This window comes from Oncorhynchus kisutch, linkage group LG5 (assembly GCF_002021735.2).
Source record: "Oncorhynchus kisutch isolate 150728-3 linkage group LG5, Okis_V2, whole genome shotgun sequence".
NCBI classification, from domain to species: domain Eukaryota; kingdom Metazoa; phylum Chordata; class Actinopteri; order Salmoniformes; family Salmonidae; genus Oncorhynchus; species Oncorhynchus kisutch.
Window position 1 is genome coordinate 45,225,030 of NC_034178.2, and position 17,608 is coordinate 45,242,637.

Sequence of the window (17,608 nt, forward strand, 5' to 3'; positions counted from 1 at the left end):
GTCCACAGAACATAAATGACTGTTTGAGTATCTCTAATTTCTATAAAGATAACCAATAACACAGTGGCACATGGCTTTGAGTTGGAATATCAATTCTACTCATTCTAATTCTGTAGGGAAACTCAGCAACTCATCTCACATCCCCAAAGACCTGATACAATTCAACTATTTAAAACTAAGAATGTGGCTGTAGGGTGGAACATTATTATTGATATAAACATGATCCTAATAGAATAGTCTACTGAGGAGATAGCTGACTAACCAGGGATCAACAACAGACATGTTGACCACACACAGGCTCCCAAGTGGCACAGCGATCTAAGGCACAGCATCTCAGTGCTAGAGGCATCGCAACAGATCCCGGGCTGTATCACAACCGGCTGTGATCGGGAGTCCTATAGGGCGGCGCACAATTGGGTCAGCGTCATCCTGGTTAGGGGAGGGTTTGGCCGGGGCAAGCCGTCATTATAAATAAGAATTTGTTCTTAACTGAATTGCCTAGTTAAATAAAAATAAATACATCTGAAAAGTCTGAACAGGCTTTCATACAACATGGTCTCCTGGGAATTCGATGACCGCCACACAGCTGTAACTGTGATTTAAGGCTCTCCAGTAGTAACCGGACAGTTAAACCGTGAGGGTCCATACTTACAACATATTCAGAGGGAAAATGGGTACATATTCCATGTGTGATGTACATGAGATGCCATTCTAGTTCCTCTCTGCCACCTAGTGTTCTCTAGAGGTATTACATTAAAGAGCAACACCAATGTTAGAACTGTACTTTTATTTAGCGTATCCACATGAATCAGGTATCAGTCTCTATTCAGACACATTTGTTCATTGTTGTTCTTTCCTGTTTTTTGTTTTTTGAGGACATTACATCTTCCAATTTAAAACAGTACAAAATAGCAGACTGAGAATCCAAAATCATAAACAAAAGTCATATTATATATATATATAAATGATCTGTTCACATGAGTCTGGGATAGGTATTCAAAGGTGGTTACAATGTATCACTTTGTGACAAATGTATTTGTGAAAAAGCACTATAGAAATCTAATTTGATTTATTTATTTGATTGATTGGTTGGTTGACATCAGCCATCAGAGTGAGTTTGCAGTCCCTTGGTATTACGGTATGGCTTACATTACAACACCATATCCTTGTTCCTTACCACCATTATTGGGCAGACAAACAACATCCAAAACAATACAGCAAACAACCTCAGATCTTTATCCAGCACATCCACAGAAACAACCTCAGATCTTTATCCAGCACATCCACAGAAACAACCTCAGATCTTTATCCAGCACATCCACAGAAACAACCTCAGATCTTTATCCAGCACATCCACAGAAACAACCTTGACAAATATATTCAAACAGTAGAAAAAAAGACACCACAGAATAAGAGTCACAGGTGCTGTTGGTCTCACAGCTCGTCCTTGTCTGTCTGTGAGTCCGAGGATGACTTGAGGTCAGTTTTGGAGTCCTTGGAAACCTTTTTGACAGGGATTTTCTCTGTCTTTTTTGTCACTGGCTTCTGCTCTTTATTGTCTGCTGCCTGTCTGCCATTTGTTTTTGCTGCAGGTTTTTCTTTAGCCTTGTCTGCTGTCTTAGCGTTGGCTTTGTCCCCTGCTTTAGCCTTGTCTGCTGTCTTTGCGTTGGCTTTGTCCCCTGCATTAGCCGCTGTTTTAGTCGTGGCTTTTTTGTTCTTTGATGCATCAACTGCTTTGGCTTTAGTTTTGACCAGCTCTTTCACCTTAGCTTTGTTACCCTTTTTTGCAATGAGTTTTTCTGCGTGCTTCTCTATCGGCTTCTCATTATTTTTATCCTCTGGATAATCAGATGGCTTTTCACTAACTGTTTCTGCTGGTTCCTCGGGCTTCTTCTCTGCTGGTTCCTCCGGCTTCTTCTCTGCTGGTTCCTCAGGCTTCTTCTCTGCTGGTTCCTCAGGCTTTATCTCTGCTGGTTCCTCAGGCTTCTTCTTTGCTGGTTCCTCATGCTTCTTCTCTGCTGGTTCCTCAGGCTTCTTCTCTGCTGGTTCCTCCGGCTTCTTCTCTGCTGGTTCCTCAGGCTTCTTCTCTGCTGGTTCCTCAGGCTTCATCTCTGCTGGTTCCTCAGGCTTCTTCTTTGCTGGTTCCTCATGCTTCTTCTCTGCTGGTTCCTCAGGCTTCTTCTCTGCTGGTTTGTCATCTGGTTGGTTTGCCTGCTCCTGGACTAGGGTTGCAGCTTGACCAAGAAGCGCAGACTGGTCAAGAGGTGTAAGCTGTGGTTGTGAGCTCTCTGTCTTTGTGAACTCTGTGTCCGTAGGAGAGGAGAACATCTTCAGCATCTCTTGAGCTTGGATTCGGTCCTGGAGACACACACACACACAAATTAGGTAAGTCTGAAGCAAGAGAAATTGATGAAATGTAAATTAATCAATAAATGGAAAGCGTTGCTTATTACAAAATAGCCCATCACAACATAGAATGATAGAAAGAAAGACATGATATACACGATTCCAGATGAATTAACTGATAGATATGTTACCTTCTCCTCATGTTTGGGGTCAAGGGTGAACCACAAGGCCACAGCACACCTCTGGCCCTTAGTGACTGCTCTTACCCCGTGAGGGTTCTCATTCCCAGCACCGAACCCAACCACACGACCACACTGAGGACGCACCTCCGCCTGGACAACACAGGCCAGTGACATCAGTCATCATATGCTCAATTAACTTATACCTTAAAATAAATCATGGCGAAACAACTGGTTATACTCTGCAGCACTCAAATCCACATCATTGATTGACACTTACTGTGACCGTTTTGGCATCCAGTTCAGTGAAAATGAAATCTCCTCCTTCAAAGTCATCATTCAGATAGAGGATTGCGCTAAAACACAACAGGAACAAGAGAAGTGTTTTAAAGACAGTGGTGCATGATGATACCTGCAAGTGCAGTAGATGTTGCTCTTACCTACGTTATAAGCATATGCATGGTGTGTGTACCTGTAGTCTCTGTGTGTGTGTGTGTGTGTGTGTGTGTGTGTGTGTGTGTGTGTGTGTGTGTGTGTGTGTGTGTGTGTGTGTGTGTGTGTGTGTGTGTGTGTGTGTGTGTGTGTGTGTGTGTGTGTGTGTGTGTGTGTGTGTGTTTGTATACCTATAGTCCTTGTTTGTGTATGTAGGTGGTTCTTTAATGCACTCGTTGAGCTCAGAGACCAGCAGGCAGTTGTCTGCATGAACCGGGTGACTCAGGTTGTCACGGTCATCCTGCTTCTCTGTACAGACAGAAGATGGAAACATAACTTACTGTATGTCTATACACTCAGACAGGCAGGTGAATAATGTGGGTTAAATGACATCCTGGATTTGATATAGACAACTTGAAGAAAATAGAACATGTTGTTTTCCCATAGTGGTGAATTCCAAAAAGGACCTAAACTCATTCTGTCTGGCAGTCAGCCACAATACTGTCCCCTGGGTGCCCACCATAGTTCACTTTCTCACCGTCGATGGCGGAGCGGCAGACCAGGTGGGAGTAGGAGAAGTAGAGAGGAGAGTCCAGACGGAAGTACGACTCCAGGACCCCACGCACCTTCTCACTCATGTCAAAAAACAGGCGGGCACTCTTCAGGGGCACAGTGCCCTCCTGTCCCAACTATAGAACAGTACAAGATCATCAGAAATAGGTGCTTTCTTATCCCTAACTCGCTGGTAACTGTACATTGATGCCATTGGGCTGGGGCTCAGCTTTAGATAGGTTGGAGATAAAGCTGAGGCTAGAGAATGAAGCTAGCTGGGGTTGGGGGAAGCTGAACATACTGGGTTAGGGTCAGAGTTGGCAGTGCTGGGTTAGTAGTGTTTGGGTTATGGTTTGGTTAGCAGGGCTGTAGTGTGTAGAGTCAGTAATGTACCTTAATAGCCTTGAGGACAGTGACTCCTTGGAAGCTCTCGCTGGGTGAGTGGGGGGAGGGGTGGCCTTGAAACCCATCACCTTTCAGCGCAGCTGCCTGACAAACACACAGCGTCAACACACACAATAACAGAATCATGCATTCAGTTTTAACACACAGACCATCAGAAACACACCCTCCATTAACACACAATCAACATACACACTGTCAAACACGCACAAACACAGTCAATCACACAGACTAACTAGCCCTGACTCCCACTCACATTAGAGAGGCGGGTGAGCTCTCTGCACTCGTCATTCGAGATAAATCCATCCAGTAGAACCCTCTGAGACCCATTCAGCTGCTTTGACGACATAGTAATCTTGATGTCATCAAACAACAAAGGACCACCTGGTAGGGACAGAGGGAATGAATATAGAGAGAGGTGCACATCAGAGTCTTCTACACAGTCCACTGACATTCCCAAACTTCATGCTCTAAAAACCCTACCTTCTCGTACGATCTTGGCAATGTCAGTCGACTCCTTGTTCTTCTCCTCCACCAGAGTTTCAATCTCCTTCATCAGATTCCCAATCTCCTCAGTGATCCTCGCCGCAGTCTCTCTTTCTGCCCTGCAGGGGGCGGCAATGAACAGGTTAAAAGGTTTAAACAAATTGGAGAGCAGAGCCTATTCTGAAATTGAGAGCATACATGTATGTACTATGTACCAGTGGATGCTGGTGTCACTTTAAATTAGAGGACGGATCATTGTAATGGCTTGAATTGAATGAATGGAGCAGTATGTTTGATCATTTTCCATTCGAGCCATTACAATGAGAGAGTACTCCAATTTCTCCATCCATCAGCCTCTACTGGTCTGTACGTGTATTTCTCATACTTCTGTTTCTCTCTCAGTTTGAGGGGCATGATGTCTGCAGGGGTCCAGGAATCCTGCAAAGGGAAGGAAAGGATGTAAGATCACATGCTAAAACCACTTGATAGTGATCACCTATCTTGTAGAAACAGTGAGACACAAGCGAAGATCAGAGACATGTTAACCTACCGGATCAACAAAGGTGATTCCAAACACTTCATAAGCAAAGTAGAGTAGCTCCTTTTCCAACAGGGACTGCTGAATATGCTGTTTCACCACCTGAGAGAAGACATGGAGGAAAGTGGGTTGGAGGCATGGGGCACAGGTGTGTGTGTGTGTGTGTGTGTGTGTGTGTGTGTGTGTGTGTGTGTGTGTGTGTGTGTGTGTGTGTGTGTGTGTGTGTGTGTGTGTGTGTGTGTGCGCGCGCGCTCACACACACACCAGTCTAGCGGATATGGCTGCAGCCTTGTCCTCCCCCAGCACAGCGGAGTAGTAAGCCAGGTTCTGATTCATCACCTCCTCCTCTGGATGGAACAGCAGGTAGGTTTTAGCCCACTCTATGGCCTGCTCATACTTCTCACCTGAGAGAGGGGGGAAGGAAGAGAAGGAAAAAGAGAGGGATAAGAAGAGACTGGTATGAGAGGAGAGGCAGGCACAATCAGATACAGACAGGCGGCAAATGCTCCTGATTCTTTCAGTGAATAGGGACTTAGACTCACTGTTGTAGTAAGAGAACTGTAGGTAGTTGAAATGGGAAGGGAGGAAATCCTCAAATGGCTTGTCCTTTCCCGCGGTGGAGGCTAGCTCCACAGAACATTTCTGCTTACAGTTCAGAATCTGCATGTAGTGGTCTGACAAAGACAGGGGTACAGGGTTTAGGCTTTTATCCAAAACGTTAGCTTGAGGTTGTTTGGGGATTTAGTCTGTCTTAACACTCTATCTCACCTGTCATGGACTGGAAGAGGTCAGCACTGTACTCCATGTAGTTGTATCCGTCGTAGACGTAAGCTCCTTCACAGAGCGCCCGGCACTCCTGGTCCGCGCTGAAGTACTCCTCCACCGCCGCCTCAAAGTGGTCGATGGCCAGACCGAACGAGTCTGAGCTGTAGTACCGCTTCCCTGCAAGGAACTCTGCCTGAGAGATGGATTAGAGAGCAGAGCAAGGAGTCAGCAGATCCTAGACCCTACCCCAACCCTGTACCAATTAGGTCCCTTGTCACTTCTCCAGTGCCCGATGCCTGCCCTTTCCAAGTAGGCAAAAGGGTAAATGGTTTCAGTCTGACTATGTGTGATTCTAACTGTTCTAAATGGTATATCACTGGTCCTTTGTTGCTGCTTCATAACTGATTCATTGTCAGTAGTATAACTAGTGCATAGTTACTGTTATAACTGGTCCTTTGTTACTGGGATAACTGGTGCATAGATACTATTATAACTGGTCCTTTGTTACTGGGATAACTGGTGCAAAGCTACTGTTATAACTGGTCCTTTGTTACTGGGATAACTGGTGCATAGTTACTATTATAACGGGTTCATTGATACTGGGATAACTGGCGCATAGTTACTGTTATAACTGGTGCATAGTTACTATTATAACTGGTGCATAGTTACTATTATAACGGGTTCATTGTTACTGTTGTAACTGGTGCATAGTTACTGTTATAACTGGTGCATAGTTACTGTTATAAATGGTGCATAGTTACTATTATAACGGGTTCATTGATACTGGGATAACTGGTGCATAGTTACTGTTATAACTGGTGCATAGTTACTATTATAACGGGTTCATTGATACTGGGATAACTGGTGCATAGTTACTGTTATAACTCGTGCCTGGTTACTATTATAACGGGTTCATTGTTACTGTTATAACTGGTGCATAGTTACTGTTATAACTGGTGCATAGTTACTATTATAACTGGTGCATAGTTACTGTTATAACTGGTGCATAGTTACTACTATAACGGGTTCATTGTTACTGTTATAACTGGTGCATAGTTACTGTTATAATGGATGCATTGTTACTGTTATAACTGGTGCATTGTTACTGTTATAATGGATGCATTGTTACTGTTATAACTGGTGCATTGTTACTGTTATAATGGATGCATTGTTACTGTTATAATGGATGCATTGTTACTGTTATAATGGATGCATAGATACTATTATAACGGGTGCATTGTTACTGTTATAACGGGTGCATAGTTACTGTTATAACGGGTGCATTGTTACTGTTATAATGGATGCATTGTTACTGTCATAACAGGAGCATTGTTACTGTCATAATGGGTGCATAGCTACTGTCATAACGGGAGCATTGTTACTGTTATAACGGGTGCATTGTTACTGCTATAACGGGTGCATTGTTACGGTTATAACGGGTGCATTACTAGGGACGAGTAGTGTCAGTCTCACCATGTGCGGCCGGGCCTCCAGGTCTTTGAAGTCCTCCTGCTGTACTCCTGCCATCATCCTGTAATAGTCCAGGTTCTGCTTCATCTCCATGTGGTCTGGGTTGGCCAGGAAAAAGGTGTTTGCCGCAGCCACAGCCTTATCCAGCTTGTTGATCTACACAGGTAAGAGAGATACTTAGTACAACAAAACAATGACACAACATAATATGAATAACTCTCACACAACAAGCAAACAAAGAGAAGTAGCACATTAAGACTCCAAAGGCTTCCTTAAATGCTCCACGTCTCAGAAGTCTTCTGTCATCTGGCTAGGAGCCAGGACCTCCTGGAATGATGTAACAAATGTGTGAGCTGCAATCACCAGCATGCTGTTTCAGGCAACTAGTCATTATCCTATAGGCTTCCTATAGTATACATGAATCTCAGTGGAGGCTGCTGAGGGTAGGATGGCATATAGTAATGGCTGGAACAGAGCGACTGGAATGGCATCAACGTTTGAAACCATGTGTTTGATACCATTCCACTGATTCCGCTCCAGTCATTACCACGAGCCAGTTCTCCCCAATTAAGGTGCCACCAACCTCCTGTGATAAATGTTGCCTACCACCAGGGACTGTGTCTCTTTTACAGATTTTTGTGTTTATGTTTGTAAATCAGTACATATTTTGCTCATATCGATTGGCATTAGTAAATAGGCAATATGGATAAACAATGTATGACCTGCAACTCTCAGAAACTGCAGGCCTTATATGTTGCATGTATTTACTTTATTTAACTAGCTACTCTTACTACAATGTAGTAACCCGTTTATAAACAGACTTTTAAACTGAGTTTGGTTTAGGCCTCTCCTGTTCATGTATAGGCCTATTCTAACAATAGCTAAAGAAACACTTGAATGGCAGGTATATAGCATGCAGAAGCTGCTGAGTTGCTTCGCTTTTTGATGACAAGCCCCAAAAATCGAGAAGAATCAAGCGCCAGAACGTAAGTGGTCTGTCTACATAGCTAGACTCCACCTAGAGACGTGGCACCGCCGGCTGGGGGGTTGGGGAAAGCTGAGAAGATCACGTAGCCTACAGTTAACGAATTGCTTGAGGGAAGTTTGAATGAAATTGGACAAAATAAAGTGACATGACCCTTATTTTGTCATGTAAGTGTGATAAATGTGCACCGAGATTCAAACAACATGAACATGTTGTGGAATAAGATATACTCCAAAACATGGGATACTGTCTGTGTGGAAGATATATTGTTGCAAGCCTATGCAAGATATACAAATGTATAATGCATAACTTTATAGGGCCTATATGATCAACTCATTTTATACCTTGAAGTACGCGACTTGCAGGTAATTGTAGGGGGTTCTTTTCTTAAACTCAAGGTCCACATCTTCAGTGACTTTATGGATAGTTGGTGGTCCAATTTTCTCACTTTCGCAGGTATTTACACAATCAGCCCTTTTCATAATTTTCTGGAAAAAGCCCAGATCTTCCACGGAGCCAGCGCCTGGTACTGGCACAACCATGCTGGATAAAGGCTCCCCGAAAGCGCTCTGGTTGGCACAAGTTATCCGGCAATGCGCCTTCACCCTGCGAATAGCAGCCTTGTTCCGAAGCGCTCTCTCCATGTTCAGAATGACCGTCATCCAGTCCCCCTTGTAGTAGGCTTCCACCGCGGTGTCGAACAGCAGATCATAAGGTTCCAGAATAACATTACTACTGAGCTGCACGTCCGAAAGGCAATATGGGATGCAAACGCCTAAAATCGCTACTACAAAACGCCACAGCATTCTGGAAAATGGGACCTCTACGTGGAAAGGAGCAGTCTTCGGCAGAGAAGTGAGCTGGAAGTTTAGCCGGGGCCTGCAAACTTCTGTCGGTGGGTGGGATTAACTGGGAGTCGCTGAGACGAACAGCCCCTGTGAGGTGCCCCACCGTATCACGACGCACAGTGCCGCTGTGGCCCAGTTCACTCTCTCCTCACAGGCCGGCCAGACAACATCAAGGTCCAATTTAAAAATGATCAATAAGTATATAGGTCATATTCAGTTGTTAAATTGTCTATTTGAGTATGATAACAAAAATGTGTCTCATAAATATTTTTTCTAAGATGTTATCACACTCTAAATAGCCTAGTCCATTTAACAATAGACCAACCAAGGGCTCTCTGGTATTAAAAAAAAACATATTTGGGGTCAGCAGGTGTTACAAAGTATCTAGAGTCAGATCATGACCATTTCCTCTGAGACACATAAGATATAGTATATACAGTAAGCTTAATTCTATAGCTAGAGGACTCCTGATATCCACAGGAGTGATAAGTATAATTGTAGTCTTCATCTGTTGTTGTCTGCATGTTGAATAGTACTGTCTTTTTTTTGCTAACTAGGGACCCCCGAATGTTGCTGGCCAGGACTCACTGGCTGTGTCTGAAATGACCTCAGCCACCCGAGCCACGGCCTGTTCACCCCGCTACCATCTAGAAGACGGACACAGTACAGGTGCCTCAAAGCTGGGACCGGGAGACTGAAAAACTGCTTCTATCTCCAGGCCATCAGACTGTTAAATAGACACCACTAGCCAGGCTCTGCCCAGTACCCTGCCCTGAACCTTAGTCAGTGTTACTAGCCAGATATCACCCGGTACTCTACCCTGCACCTTAGAGACTGCTGTCCTATGTACATAGTCATTGAAAACTGGTCACTTGAATAATGTTTACATACTATTTTACATACTTCATATATACAGTGCATTCGGGAATTATTCATACCCCTTTTCTTTTTCCACATTTTGTTATGTTACAGCCTTATTCTAAAATGGATACAATTATTTTTTTCAGAATCAATCTACACACAATACCCCATAATGACAAAGCAAAAACAGATATTTAGACATTTTTACAAATGTATTACAAATTAAAAACAGAAACACCTTATTTACATAAGTATTCAAACCCTTCGCTATGACACTCTAAATTGAGCTCAGGTGCATCCTGTTTCCATTGATTATACTTGAGATGTTTCTACAACTTGATTGGAGTCCACCTGTGGTAAATTAAATTTATTGGACATGATTTGGAAAGGCACACACCTGTCTATTTAAGGCCCCACAGTTGACAGTGCATGTCAGAGCAACAACATGTCAGGCAGGTACCAAGATCACCTGCATAATGCTCCGGAGGAGGCAAGCGGGGAGCCAGGGTAGGTTGGACAAATCCACTAGTAGTAGAAAGGTTACTGGGTGGTTGGGAGGTCTCAGATGTGGCTTGCTGCCTATGAGCTAATTCACAGATTTGCTCCATTATAGCCTTGAACCCTTGATCCTGGTGCTCCGTCAGGGAACGAAGCCCTTCCAAAAGGTCCCAAAGTAGCTCCTCATGCCTCCCAATGGTGGCTCCCTGCAGGGAGACAGCGTGACGGAGCTGGTCCAAGTCTGCAGGGTCTGTCATGGCCAGTTTGTACTATAAGGGCACAATTCGAGACCCAAATGCAGACACAGGAGGCAGATGGTTGAGCTCTGATATCGGGGACAGGCGAGAGTTCATAAACCAGGTCAGAGTCCAAACAGTATCAGGCGATAGGCAGGCTCGAGGTCAGAACAGGCAGAGTGGTCAGGCAGGCGGGGTTGGCGTCAGGACAGGCAAGGGTCACAACCAGGGGGACTGGGGAAAAAAATTGAGACGGGAAAAAATAAGCTTGGACAAATGCTGGTTGACTTGGCAAAACAAGACAAACTGGCACAGAGAGACAGGAAACATAGGGATAAATACACAGGGGATAATAAGCAACACCTGGAGAGGGGTGGAGACAAGCACAAGGACAGGTGAAACAGATCAGGGCATGACAGATGGTCACTCTGACAGAGCTCCAGAGTTCCTCTGTGGAGATTAGAGAACCTTGCAGAAGGACAACCATCTCTGCAGCACTCCACCAGTGGTAGAGTGGCCAGACAGAAGCCACTCCTCAGTAAAAGGCACATGACAGCCTGCCTGGAATTAGCCAAAAGGCACCTAAAGGACTCTCAAACCATGAGAAACAAGATTCTCTGGTCTGATGAAAACAAGATTGAACTCTTTGGCCTGAATGCCAAGTGTCACATCTGGAGGAAACCTAGCACCATCCCTACAGTGAAGCATGGTGGCAGCAGCATCATGCTGTGGGGATGTTTTTCAGCGGCAGGAACTGGGATACTAATCAGAATCGAGGGAGAGATGAACGGAGCAAAGTACAGAGAGATTCTTGATGAAAACCTGCTGCAGAGTGCTCAGGACCTCAGACTGGCGCAAAGGTTCACGTTCCATCAGGACATCGACCCTAAGCACACAGCCAAGTCAACGCAGGAGTGGCTTTGGGACAAGTCTCTGAATGTCCTTGAGTGGCCCAGCCAGAGCCCGGACTTGAACCCGATTGAACATCTCTGAAGAGACCTGGAAATAGCTGTGCAGCAATGTTCCACATCCAACCTGTCAGCGCTTGAGAGGATCTGCAGGGAATAATGGGAAAAACTCCTCAAATACAAGTGTGCCAAGCTTAAGCTTGTAGCGTCATACCTAAGAACCTGAGTACAAAGTATTGAGTAAAGGGTCAGAATACTTATGTAACTGTGATATTTAACTTTTTTGTTTTTAATACATTTTCAAAACATTTCTAAAAACCTGTTTTTGCTTTCTCATTATGGGGTATTGTATGTAGATTGGTGAGGGAAAAAAATATTTAATCAATTTTAGAATAAGGCTGTAATGTAACAAAATGTGGAAAATGTCAAGGGGTCTGAATACTTAACGAATGCATTGTATATACTGTATTCTAGTCAAGGCTCATTCTATTACACTATACTTTGAAGAATCTCAAATATAAAATATATTTTGATTTGTTTAACACTTTTTTTATTACCACTCTACGGAAAGATGAGACTCTCATGAACATGATTATTATATTACCCACACGAACATCATTGGACTCTGAAGTTGATACTGCCAATCTGCCAACTTCTGTCTGTAGCGTCGGAACCGTTTGGGCTAAACACTAATAATAACTCTGGAAAGGTGAGACTCTCACGAACACGTACATGTTGGTTGTTTTGCTCCAGGGTGCCCACAAGCCTCGTCTGAAGGTAGCCCGGTACCAGTTAAACATTTTTTTAAGCATACACTGAGTGTAGGAACACCTGCTCTTTCCATGACATAGAACGAACATGTGAATCCAGGTGAAAGCTATGATCCCGTATTGTTGCCACTTCAATCGATGTAAATGAAGGGGAGGAGGGAGACAGGTTAAAGGATTTTTAAGCCTTGAGAATATTGAGACATGGATTGTGTATGTGTGGCATTCAGAGGGTGAATGGGCAAGACAAAATATTTAAGTGCCTTTGAACGGGGTACGGTAGTAGGTGCCAGGCGCCGGGTTTGAGTGTCTCAAGAACTGCAACGCTGATGGGTTTTTCACGTTCAACAGTTTCTCATGTATATCTAGAAAGGTCTACCACCCAAAAGACATCCAGCCAACTTAACACAACTGTGGGGAAAACAAGGCATGACAGGCCTGATGGAAACAACTTTTTTTCGGTTAACGTTCCATATGACAAAACAAAATATGAAAACATTTCGCCAATTATTGGATGGAAACGTAGCTTGTCATAAGCACCATAAAAGTTGTCTATTTGAAAGCTACTGTAGTAATCATCCTCTCCAAGAGAGTCGCTCTTGAGCTGTACAGTTGAGACTGGTTCACCCTCCCCCATGGCAGTTAGAAGTTTGGAAGTTTTAACTTGCCAAAATGGCACTGGCAGACGACAGCGGTTACGAGTCAGTGATCTGTGTAAAGCCAGAGGTTCATGTGTACAAGATCCCACCCCGCGCCACTAACCGTGGATATCGGTGAGTTTTTTTTTCCGGACCGCACTTTGTTAATAAACTTTCTTCTAGCTAACTACTCAAATGTCAACCTGAAGAAGTGGAGAGGATCCATCAAGGTTGTTGCTAGCTAACGTTAGCTTGACATGATTCAGTTATTGAATGCATTAACATGGCGAGAAGATGATAACGTTTTAATGAAATTAGCAAGTTAACTTTCAGTATCTGTTATAATGTGGCACTGTTAGGATCTCTAGCTGCTAGCGCTAGCCAGGTTAGTTACTACTAGTGAGCTAGCTAGGTAAGATATAACAGTTAAAATAGGCATGTCAGCGTTATTTTCAAGCGGTGTGCAATGCTAAACACATCTGCTGTGTCAAATTATTTTACAGGAAACGTTACATTCTACGGTGGCTCAAACGTTCAGTCAGTCATGGTACAGTTATGTCACAGAACAATGAGAGAGATGTTTCACCGGATGTATAAATTTGAAGCATCCGTTTGGCGTTTCCACTCACAACATGGTAGTATATGGTAGTGAACTACTAAATGGTGGTGAGAGGAAGTCCAGTGACCGGCAATGGGAGAAGATGAAAATAGATGGATTTTGGCCGACATTCGGTACATTTTCTCATCGATTAAATATTTGAGTTCAATACAGTTTTCTGTTCCCAAAACTAGAACCAGTTACGAACAGAGTGGGCTAAGGTTTGTAGACTTTCCCTAAGTTATTGCGCACTATACATTGTAGGCGTTCCCTAACGGAAATATGCTAATATCCTGCTAGAACGCGCCGATAGGATCTCGCTAGCTCTTGCTTTGCCCTGCCCACTATTACTCATTTGTTCCCGTTTGACACGGCAGGCTGTGGTCCATCTTGGTTTATTTATACAATTATTTGGTTAAGTACTGTAGCTAGCTAACATTACAGAGGAAAAGTGTATCTAGTAAAAATCGATCCTGGTTCTTATGTAAAGATATGTAGCTAATACCATTTTATAGCTAGATCCAGGCTGCGTCACATCCGGCCTTGATTGGTAGTCCCATAGGCCCAGCGTTGTCTGGGTTTGGCCGTGGTAGGCAGTCATTGTAAATAAGAATTTGTTCTTAACTGACTTGCCTAGTTAAATAAAGGTTCATAAAAATATGTGTTATATTATCTAGAAAATACACAACCAAAATGCTAATGATTCAAGTAGTCTGGTGGGGTGGTGGGTTATTTCTAATAAGAAAAACAAGGATATATCTGCACTTATGTCAATAATTGTAAATTGTATGCTCTTATATATCAAATAAAAAATAATACTTCTTTGGGCAACCAAAAAATATACAAATACTCCTGATTTGCTGGGTGAGAGTGTGATGTTATTTATGTAGCATAAGACTCATTCTGTTGCATAGTTTGAGATTGCACTAATTATTGCATTACACAGTTTGATTATGGGTTTTTGTGTAGTAGGCCCAATAGCCCTGTAACATAGCTGAGTCATGACATGCAGGTATGGTGCTTCTCTTTGTTTTTCAGAGCAGCTGACTGGAAGCTGGATGAGCCAGCATGGACCGGCAGGATGAAAATAATATCCATAGGAAAGCTTGCCTATATCAAGCTAGAGGACAAAAACTCAGGTTAACTACTAGATGTCCGACTGTCATGGCTACATCTGCCAGTACTGCTGTTGCGCTCATGTCTTGTACTGGCTGTCACCTTGTCTGCTTCTGATGCATACCATCATATCCAACTTTGAGGCAAACTGAATTCTGTATTTCTTAGGAGAGTTGTTTGCCCAAGCCCCAGTGGAGCAGTATCCTGGGTGTGTGGTGGAGGCAGTCACAGATTCCAGCAGATATTTTGTGGTGCGGATAGAGGATGGCAGTGGTAAGGGGTCTTCACATCAGAAAGACCGCAGCAGAAATACATCACCATGCAAACTGATATGCTGAAAATATATTTTAGTGGAAAACAGTACAGTCTGGTATGGAAGGTTAATTGCAGATTAGTCATTTAAATACAGTATGCTTGTACATCTGTCTTCTCATGCACTTCTGTTTTATATAGGACGACATGCATTTATCGGCCTGGGGTTTGCTGATCGTGGCGACTCCTTTGACTTCAATGTGGCTCTTCAAGACCACTTCAAGTGAGTCAACCTCTCATACCTGTCCTCTCTTTGGTCTGGTATCAATATCCATTTTCAATATAGATCTTCACATTGGAGCATGAAGTAAAATCAAACATATCTCTGTGTCCTTTTCTACAGGTGGGTAAAACAGGAAGGTGAGCTGGCGAAAGAGGAAGCGTCTCAGAGCACAGCACCCAAACTGGACCTAGGCTTTAAAGAGGGCCAGACGATCAAGATCAGCATTGGGGTGAGCATTTGAGGTTACAGAAATAGATGGGAAACATGTTGAAAGGAGAGGAGAAACTAAATGAGATGTGACGAAAAAATGAGGAAGACATTTAAAATGTAATCATTTTTCTTTGTCTCAGAACATAAAGAAGAAGGATCCAGGTGCCAAGTCTCGGCCCATGGGTAGTGGCCTTCTCCTTCCTCCACCAATGGCTAAGGGTGCAGTCCTTGTATCCCCTCCTGGAGGCCAGCAATCACCTCCACCTACACACTCCAACACAGGTGACCTCTTTAGGCTATAGAGCTCAATTATAAAAATGTCCCATTTATCACTGCCCTTTCACAGCTTAACATGGATAACCTCCCTACATTCTAAATCATCTCTTTGTTTTTACCCCACCAGCTTCTCTTTTAGATTTCGGAGGCCGGGTCCCTGCCGCCCAGTCTACTGCAGACCTGTGGGGAGACTTCACAGCGGCTGGCGCCAGGTCAGTCTTAGAAGAGCTAATGGTTTAGACCAAAGAAGTTGGCAGGCCTTCAGAATGGTGTTGTGGCAAGGGAAACTGACTGCGAATCACAGGGTTACTAGCTCAAATCCCTGATGGGTTCAAGTCTCTCATCCCCTTGAGTGAAGCTTTTAAACAGTTTGGTGATGATGGCGGTGTCCATATTAGCATTTTATTGTCATCCATCCATGTTGACATTCTCACATTTGTCATTATCCTCATCATCCTCATCATCCTCTGCATCTCCCCTTCTCCACAGCTCCAGTCAAGACACTGCTAAAGGATGGGTGCAGTTTTAGCTGTGAGATGGACCACATACACACACTCTCTCACACACTCAGGCTCCTAACATTCCCTGGACAGAATGATTGTGGCAACAGAAATGAGAGGTGGGGGAGCTCTGTCAACTTGACAGGTTGCTTGACACATGAAGCTGTACGTTACCTACACATTTTGCATACCAGATGTATAGATTCAAACTATCAAGTCAATGATTGACCAGCACATCCTTTTTAGACACAAAAGACAATATGACAATTTTTTAAAGATATTTTAACTATGCAGTCAGAAGTGACACTTCATTTTGTTGTTGAAGTATTGATACCTATTTTGCTGTCACTTTGACCAGGTGAAAAGTATGTGCATTCCATGTTAATAACACCTTAGGGTGGCGGTCCGCTCATTATCTTTATATGTCCATCCCTCAAAATGTCTCTACATTTTTACAAAAATATTGATGTCAGCATCTCGCTGTCAACCTTTCCCCTTATCTCTGACCCTTCACCTCATACTACTAACTCCTGCCAGCATCATTCATCATCTCATGGAGTCATCCAACGTTTGATGTAAAGTTTAGTATTCGTATGCCTTACTTTTTTATTTCTGTTGGAGAGGGTGAGGATTTGTCTTCTTTTTTATGTTCAAGTATAACTTGTGTCCCTCACTTTTTTATTTGAGAGAATATGAAGGACAGGTGTGTGTCTTTTCACAAGGTTGGGAGTTGACTCTGCTTCAATTTTGCTCCACACCCTCCTTTAAACTGGCCCCTTGGTTAAGATAAAGTATATTATCTGTTCCTATCAGTCTGATATCTTGGGCCTGTTAGTATAGCAGCCAGATCAAACCAATGTCTAGTTTGGATTTTGGGAAATATGAGGAGGTAGGTCAGAGAAAGTCAACATTGACAGTGTTTTAGAAGTTAACCAGATAAGTAGAATTCTGGTAGATGTGTGTGATGCGTTTAGTCATTTCTGTTATTTGTTTACATATCATAAATCTTTAGCAACCTTTCCTGTCCTTTTTGTTGAGTTTCTCTGTTTGTCATCCTTTATTTTACCCTAGGAGTGCCTTTTCAGCGAAATGGGGGGAGTTGAGGTTTTGGCTTTAATTTGCGACAAATATTTGCTCCAAGTGACTTACGCAAATCAAAATCACCTGTATAAAATGTAAAGCAAAATGTTTACTGTAAATAAACCATTCGTCGTTCAGTTCTTCCTTTTATGTTTGCATTGTCAGGTTTATTCCCATGATACAGGCAAAGCAGCAGTGGTAAGCTTGTTTAACACAGTTAGTTTGACTTTAGACGTGGGCCCAATGACTGGTGTTTGTCTGAAGTATGACATACACAACCCTCCAACTGTTTTGCTTCAGTGAACAAGAGAGGGAGCTGTGCCAGTGTGTCATCTGACACCAGAATTCAGGATTATGATTGTCTTATTACGGTGTCAAGACT

The 17,608-nt window shown here is 43.3% G+C and overlaps 2 protein-coding genes across 6 annotated transcripts; one reads left to right on the top strand and one right to left on the bottom strand.

The window, feature by feature from the left end:
* Positions 1-770: 770 nt before the first annotated feature.
* On the bottom strand, positions 771-9,070 carry LOC109891088 (prolyl 3-hydroxylase 1). Of its 5 annotated transcripts, none has more exons than XR_002255488.2 (16): positions 8,500-9,070; positions 7,174-7,326; positions 5,704-5,893; positions 5,478-5,609; positions 5,200-5,339; positions 4,948-5,037; positions 4,783-4,835; positions 4,395-4,516; positions 4,168-4,295; positions 3,903-3,998; positions 3,478-3,646; positions 3,149-3,266; positions 2,806-2,881; positions 2,538-2,678; positions 1,367-2,358; positions 771-1,331 (listed from the first exon to the last, which is right to left on the bottom strand). XR_002255488.2 is itself a non-coding variant. In XM_020483389.2 (15 exons), the coding sequence occupies exons 1-15, from the start codon at positions 8,959-8,961 to the stop codon at positions 1,435-1,437; spliced, it is 2,976 nt and encodes a 991-aa protein (XP_020338978.2). In that variant the 5' UTR covers positions 8,962-9,070; the 3' UTR covers positions 771-1,434. The 5 variants fall into 5 exon arrangements, 2 of the variants coding, with proteins under 2 accessions (XP_020338978.2, XP_020338977.2); XR_004210037.1 differs by having other exon boundaries at positions 771-1,226; positions 1,297-2,358; XR_004210036.1 differs by having other exon boundaries at positions 771-1,226; positions 1,262-2,358.
* Positions 9,071-12,888: 3,818 nt separating this feature from the next.
* Positions 12,889-17,374, top strand: LOC109891090 (adaptin ear-binding coat-associated protein 2-like). The gene is made up of 8 exons (XM_020483391.2): positions 12,889-13,046; positions 14,548-14,648; positions 14,794-14,898; positions 15,079-15,160; positions 15,281-15,389; positions 15,511-15,652; positions 15,774-15,858; positions 16,136-17,374. Exons 1-8 carry the CDS (start codon positions 12,946-12,948, stop codon positions 16,173-16,175), a joined length of 765 nt encoding a protein of 254 aa, XP_020338980.1. The 5' UTR covers positions 12,889-12,945; the 3' UTR covers positions 16,176-17,374.
* Positions 17,375-17,608: the final 234 nt, after the last annotated feature.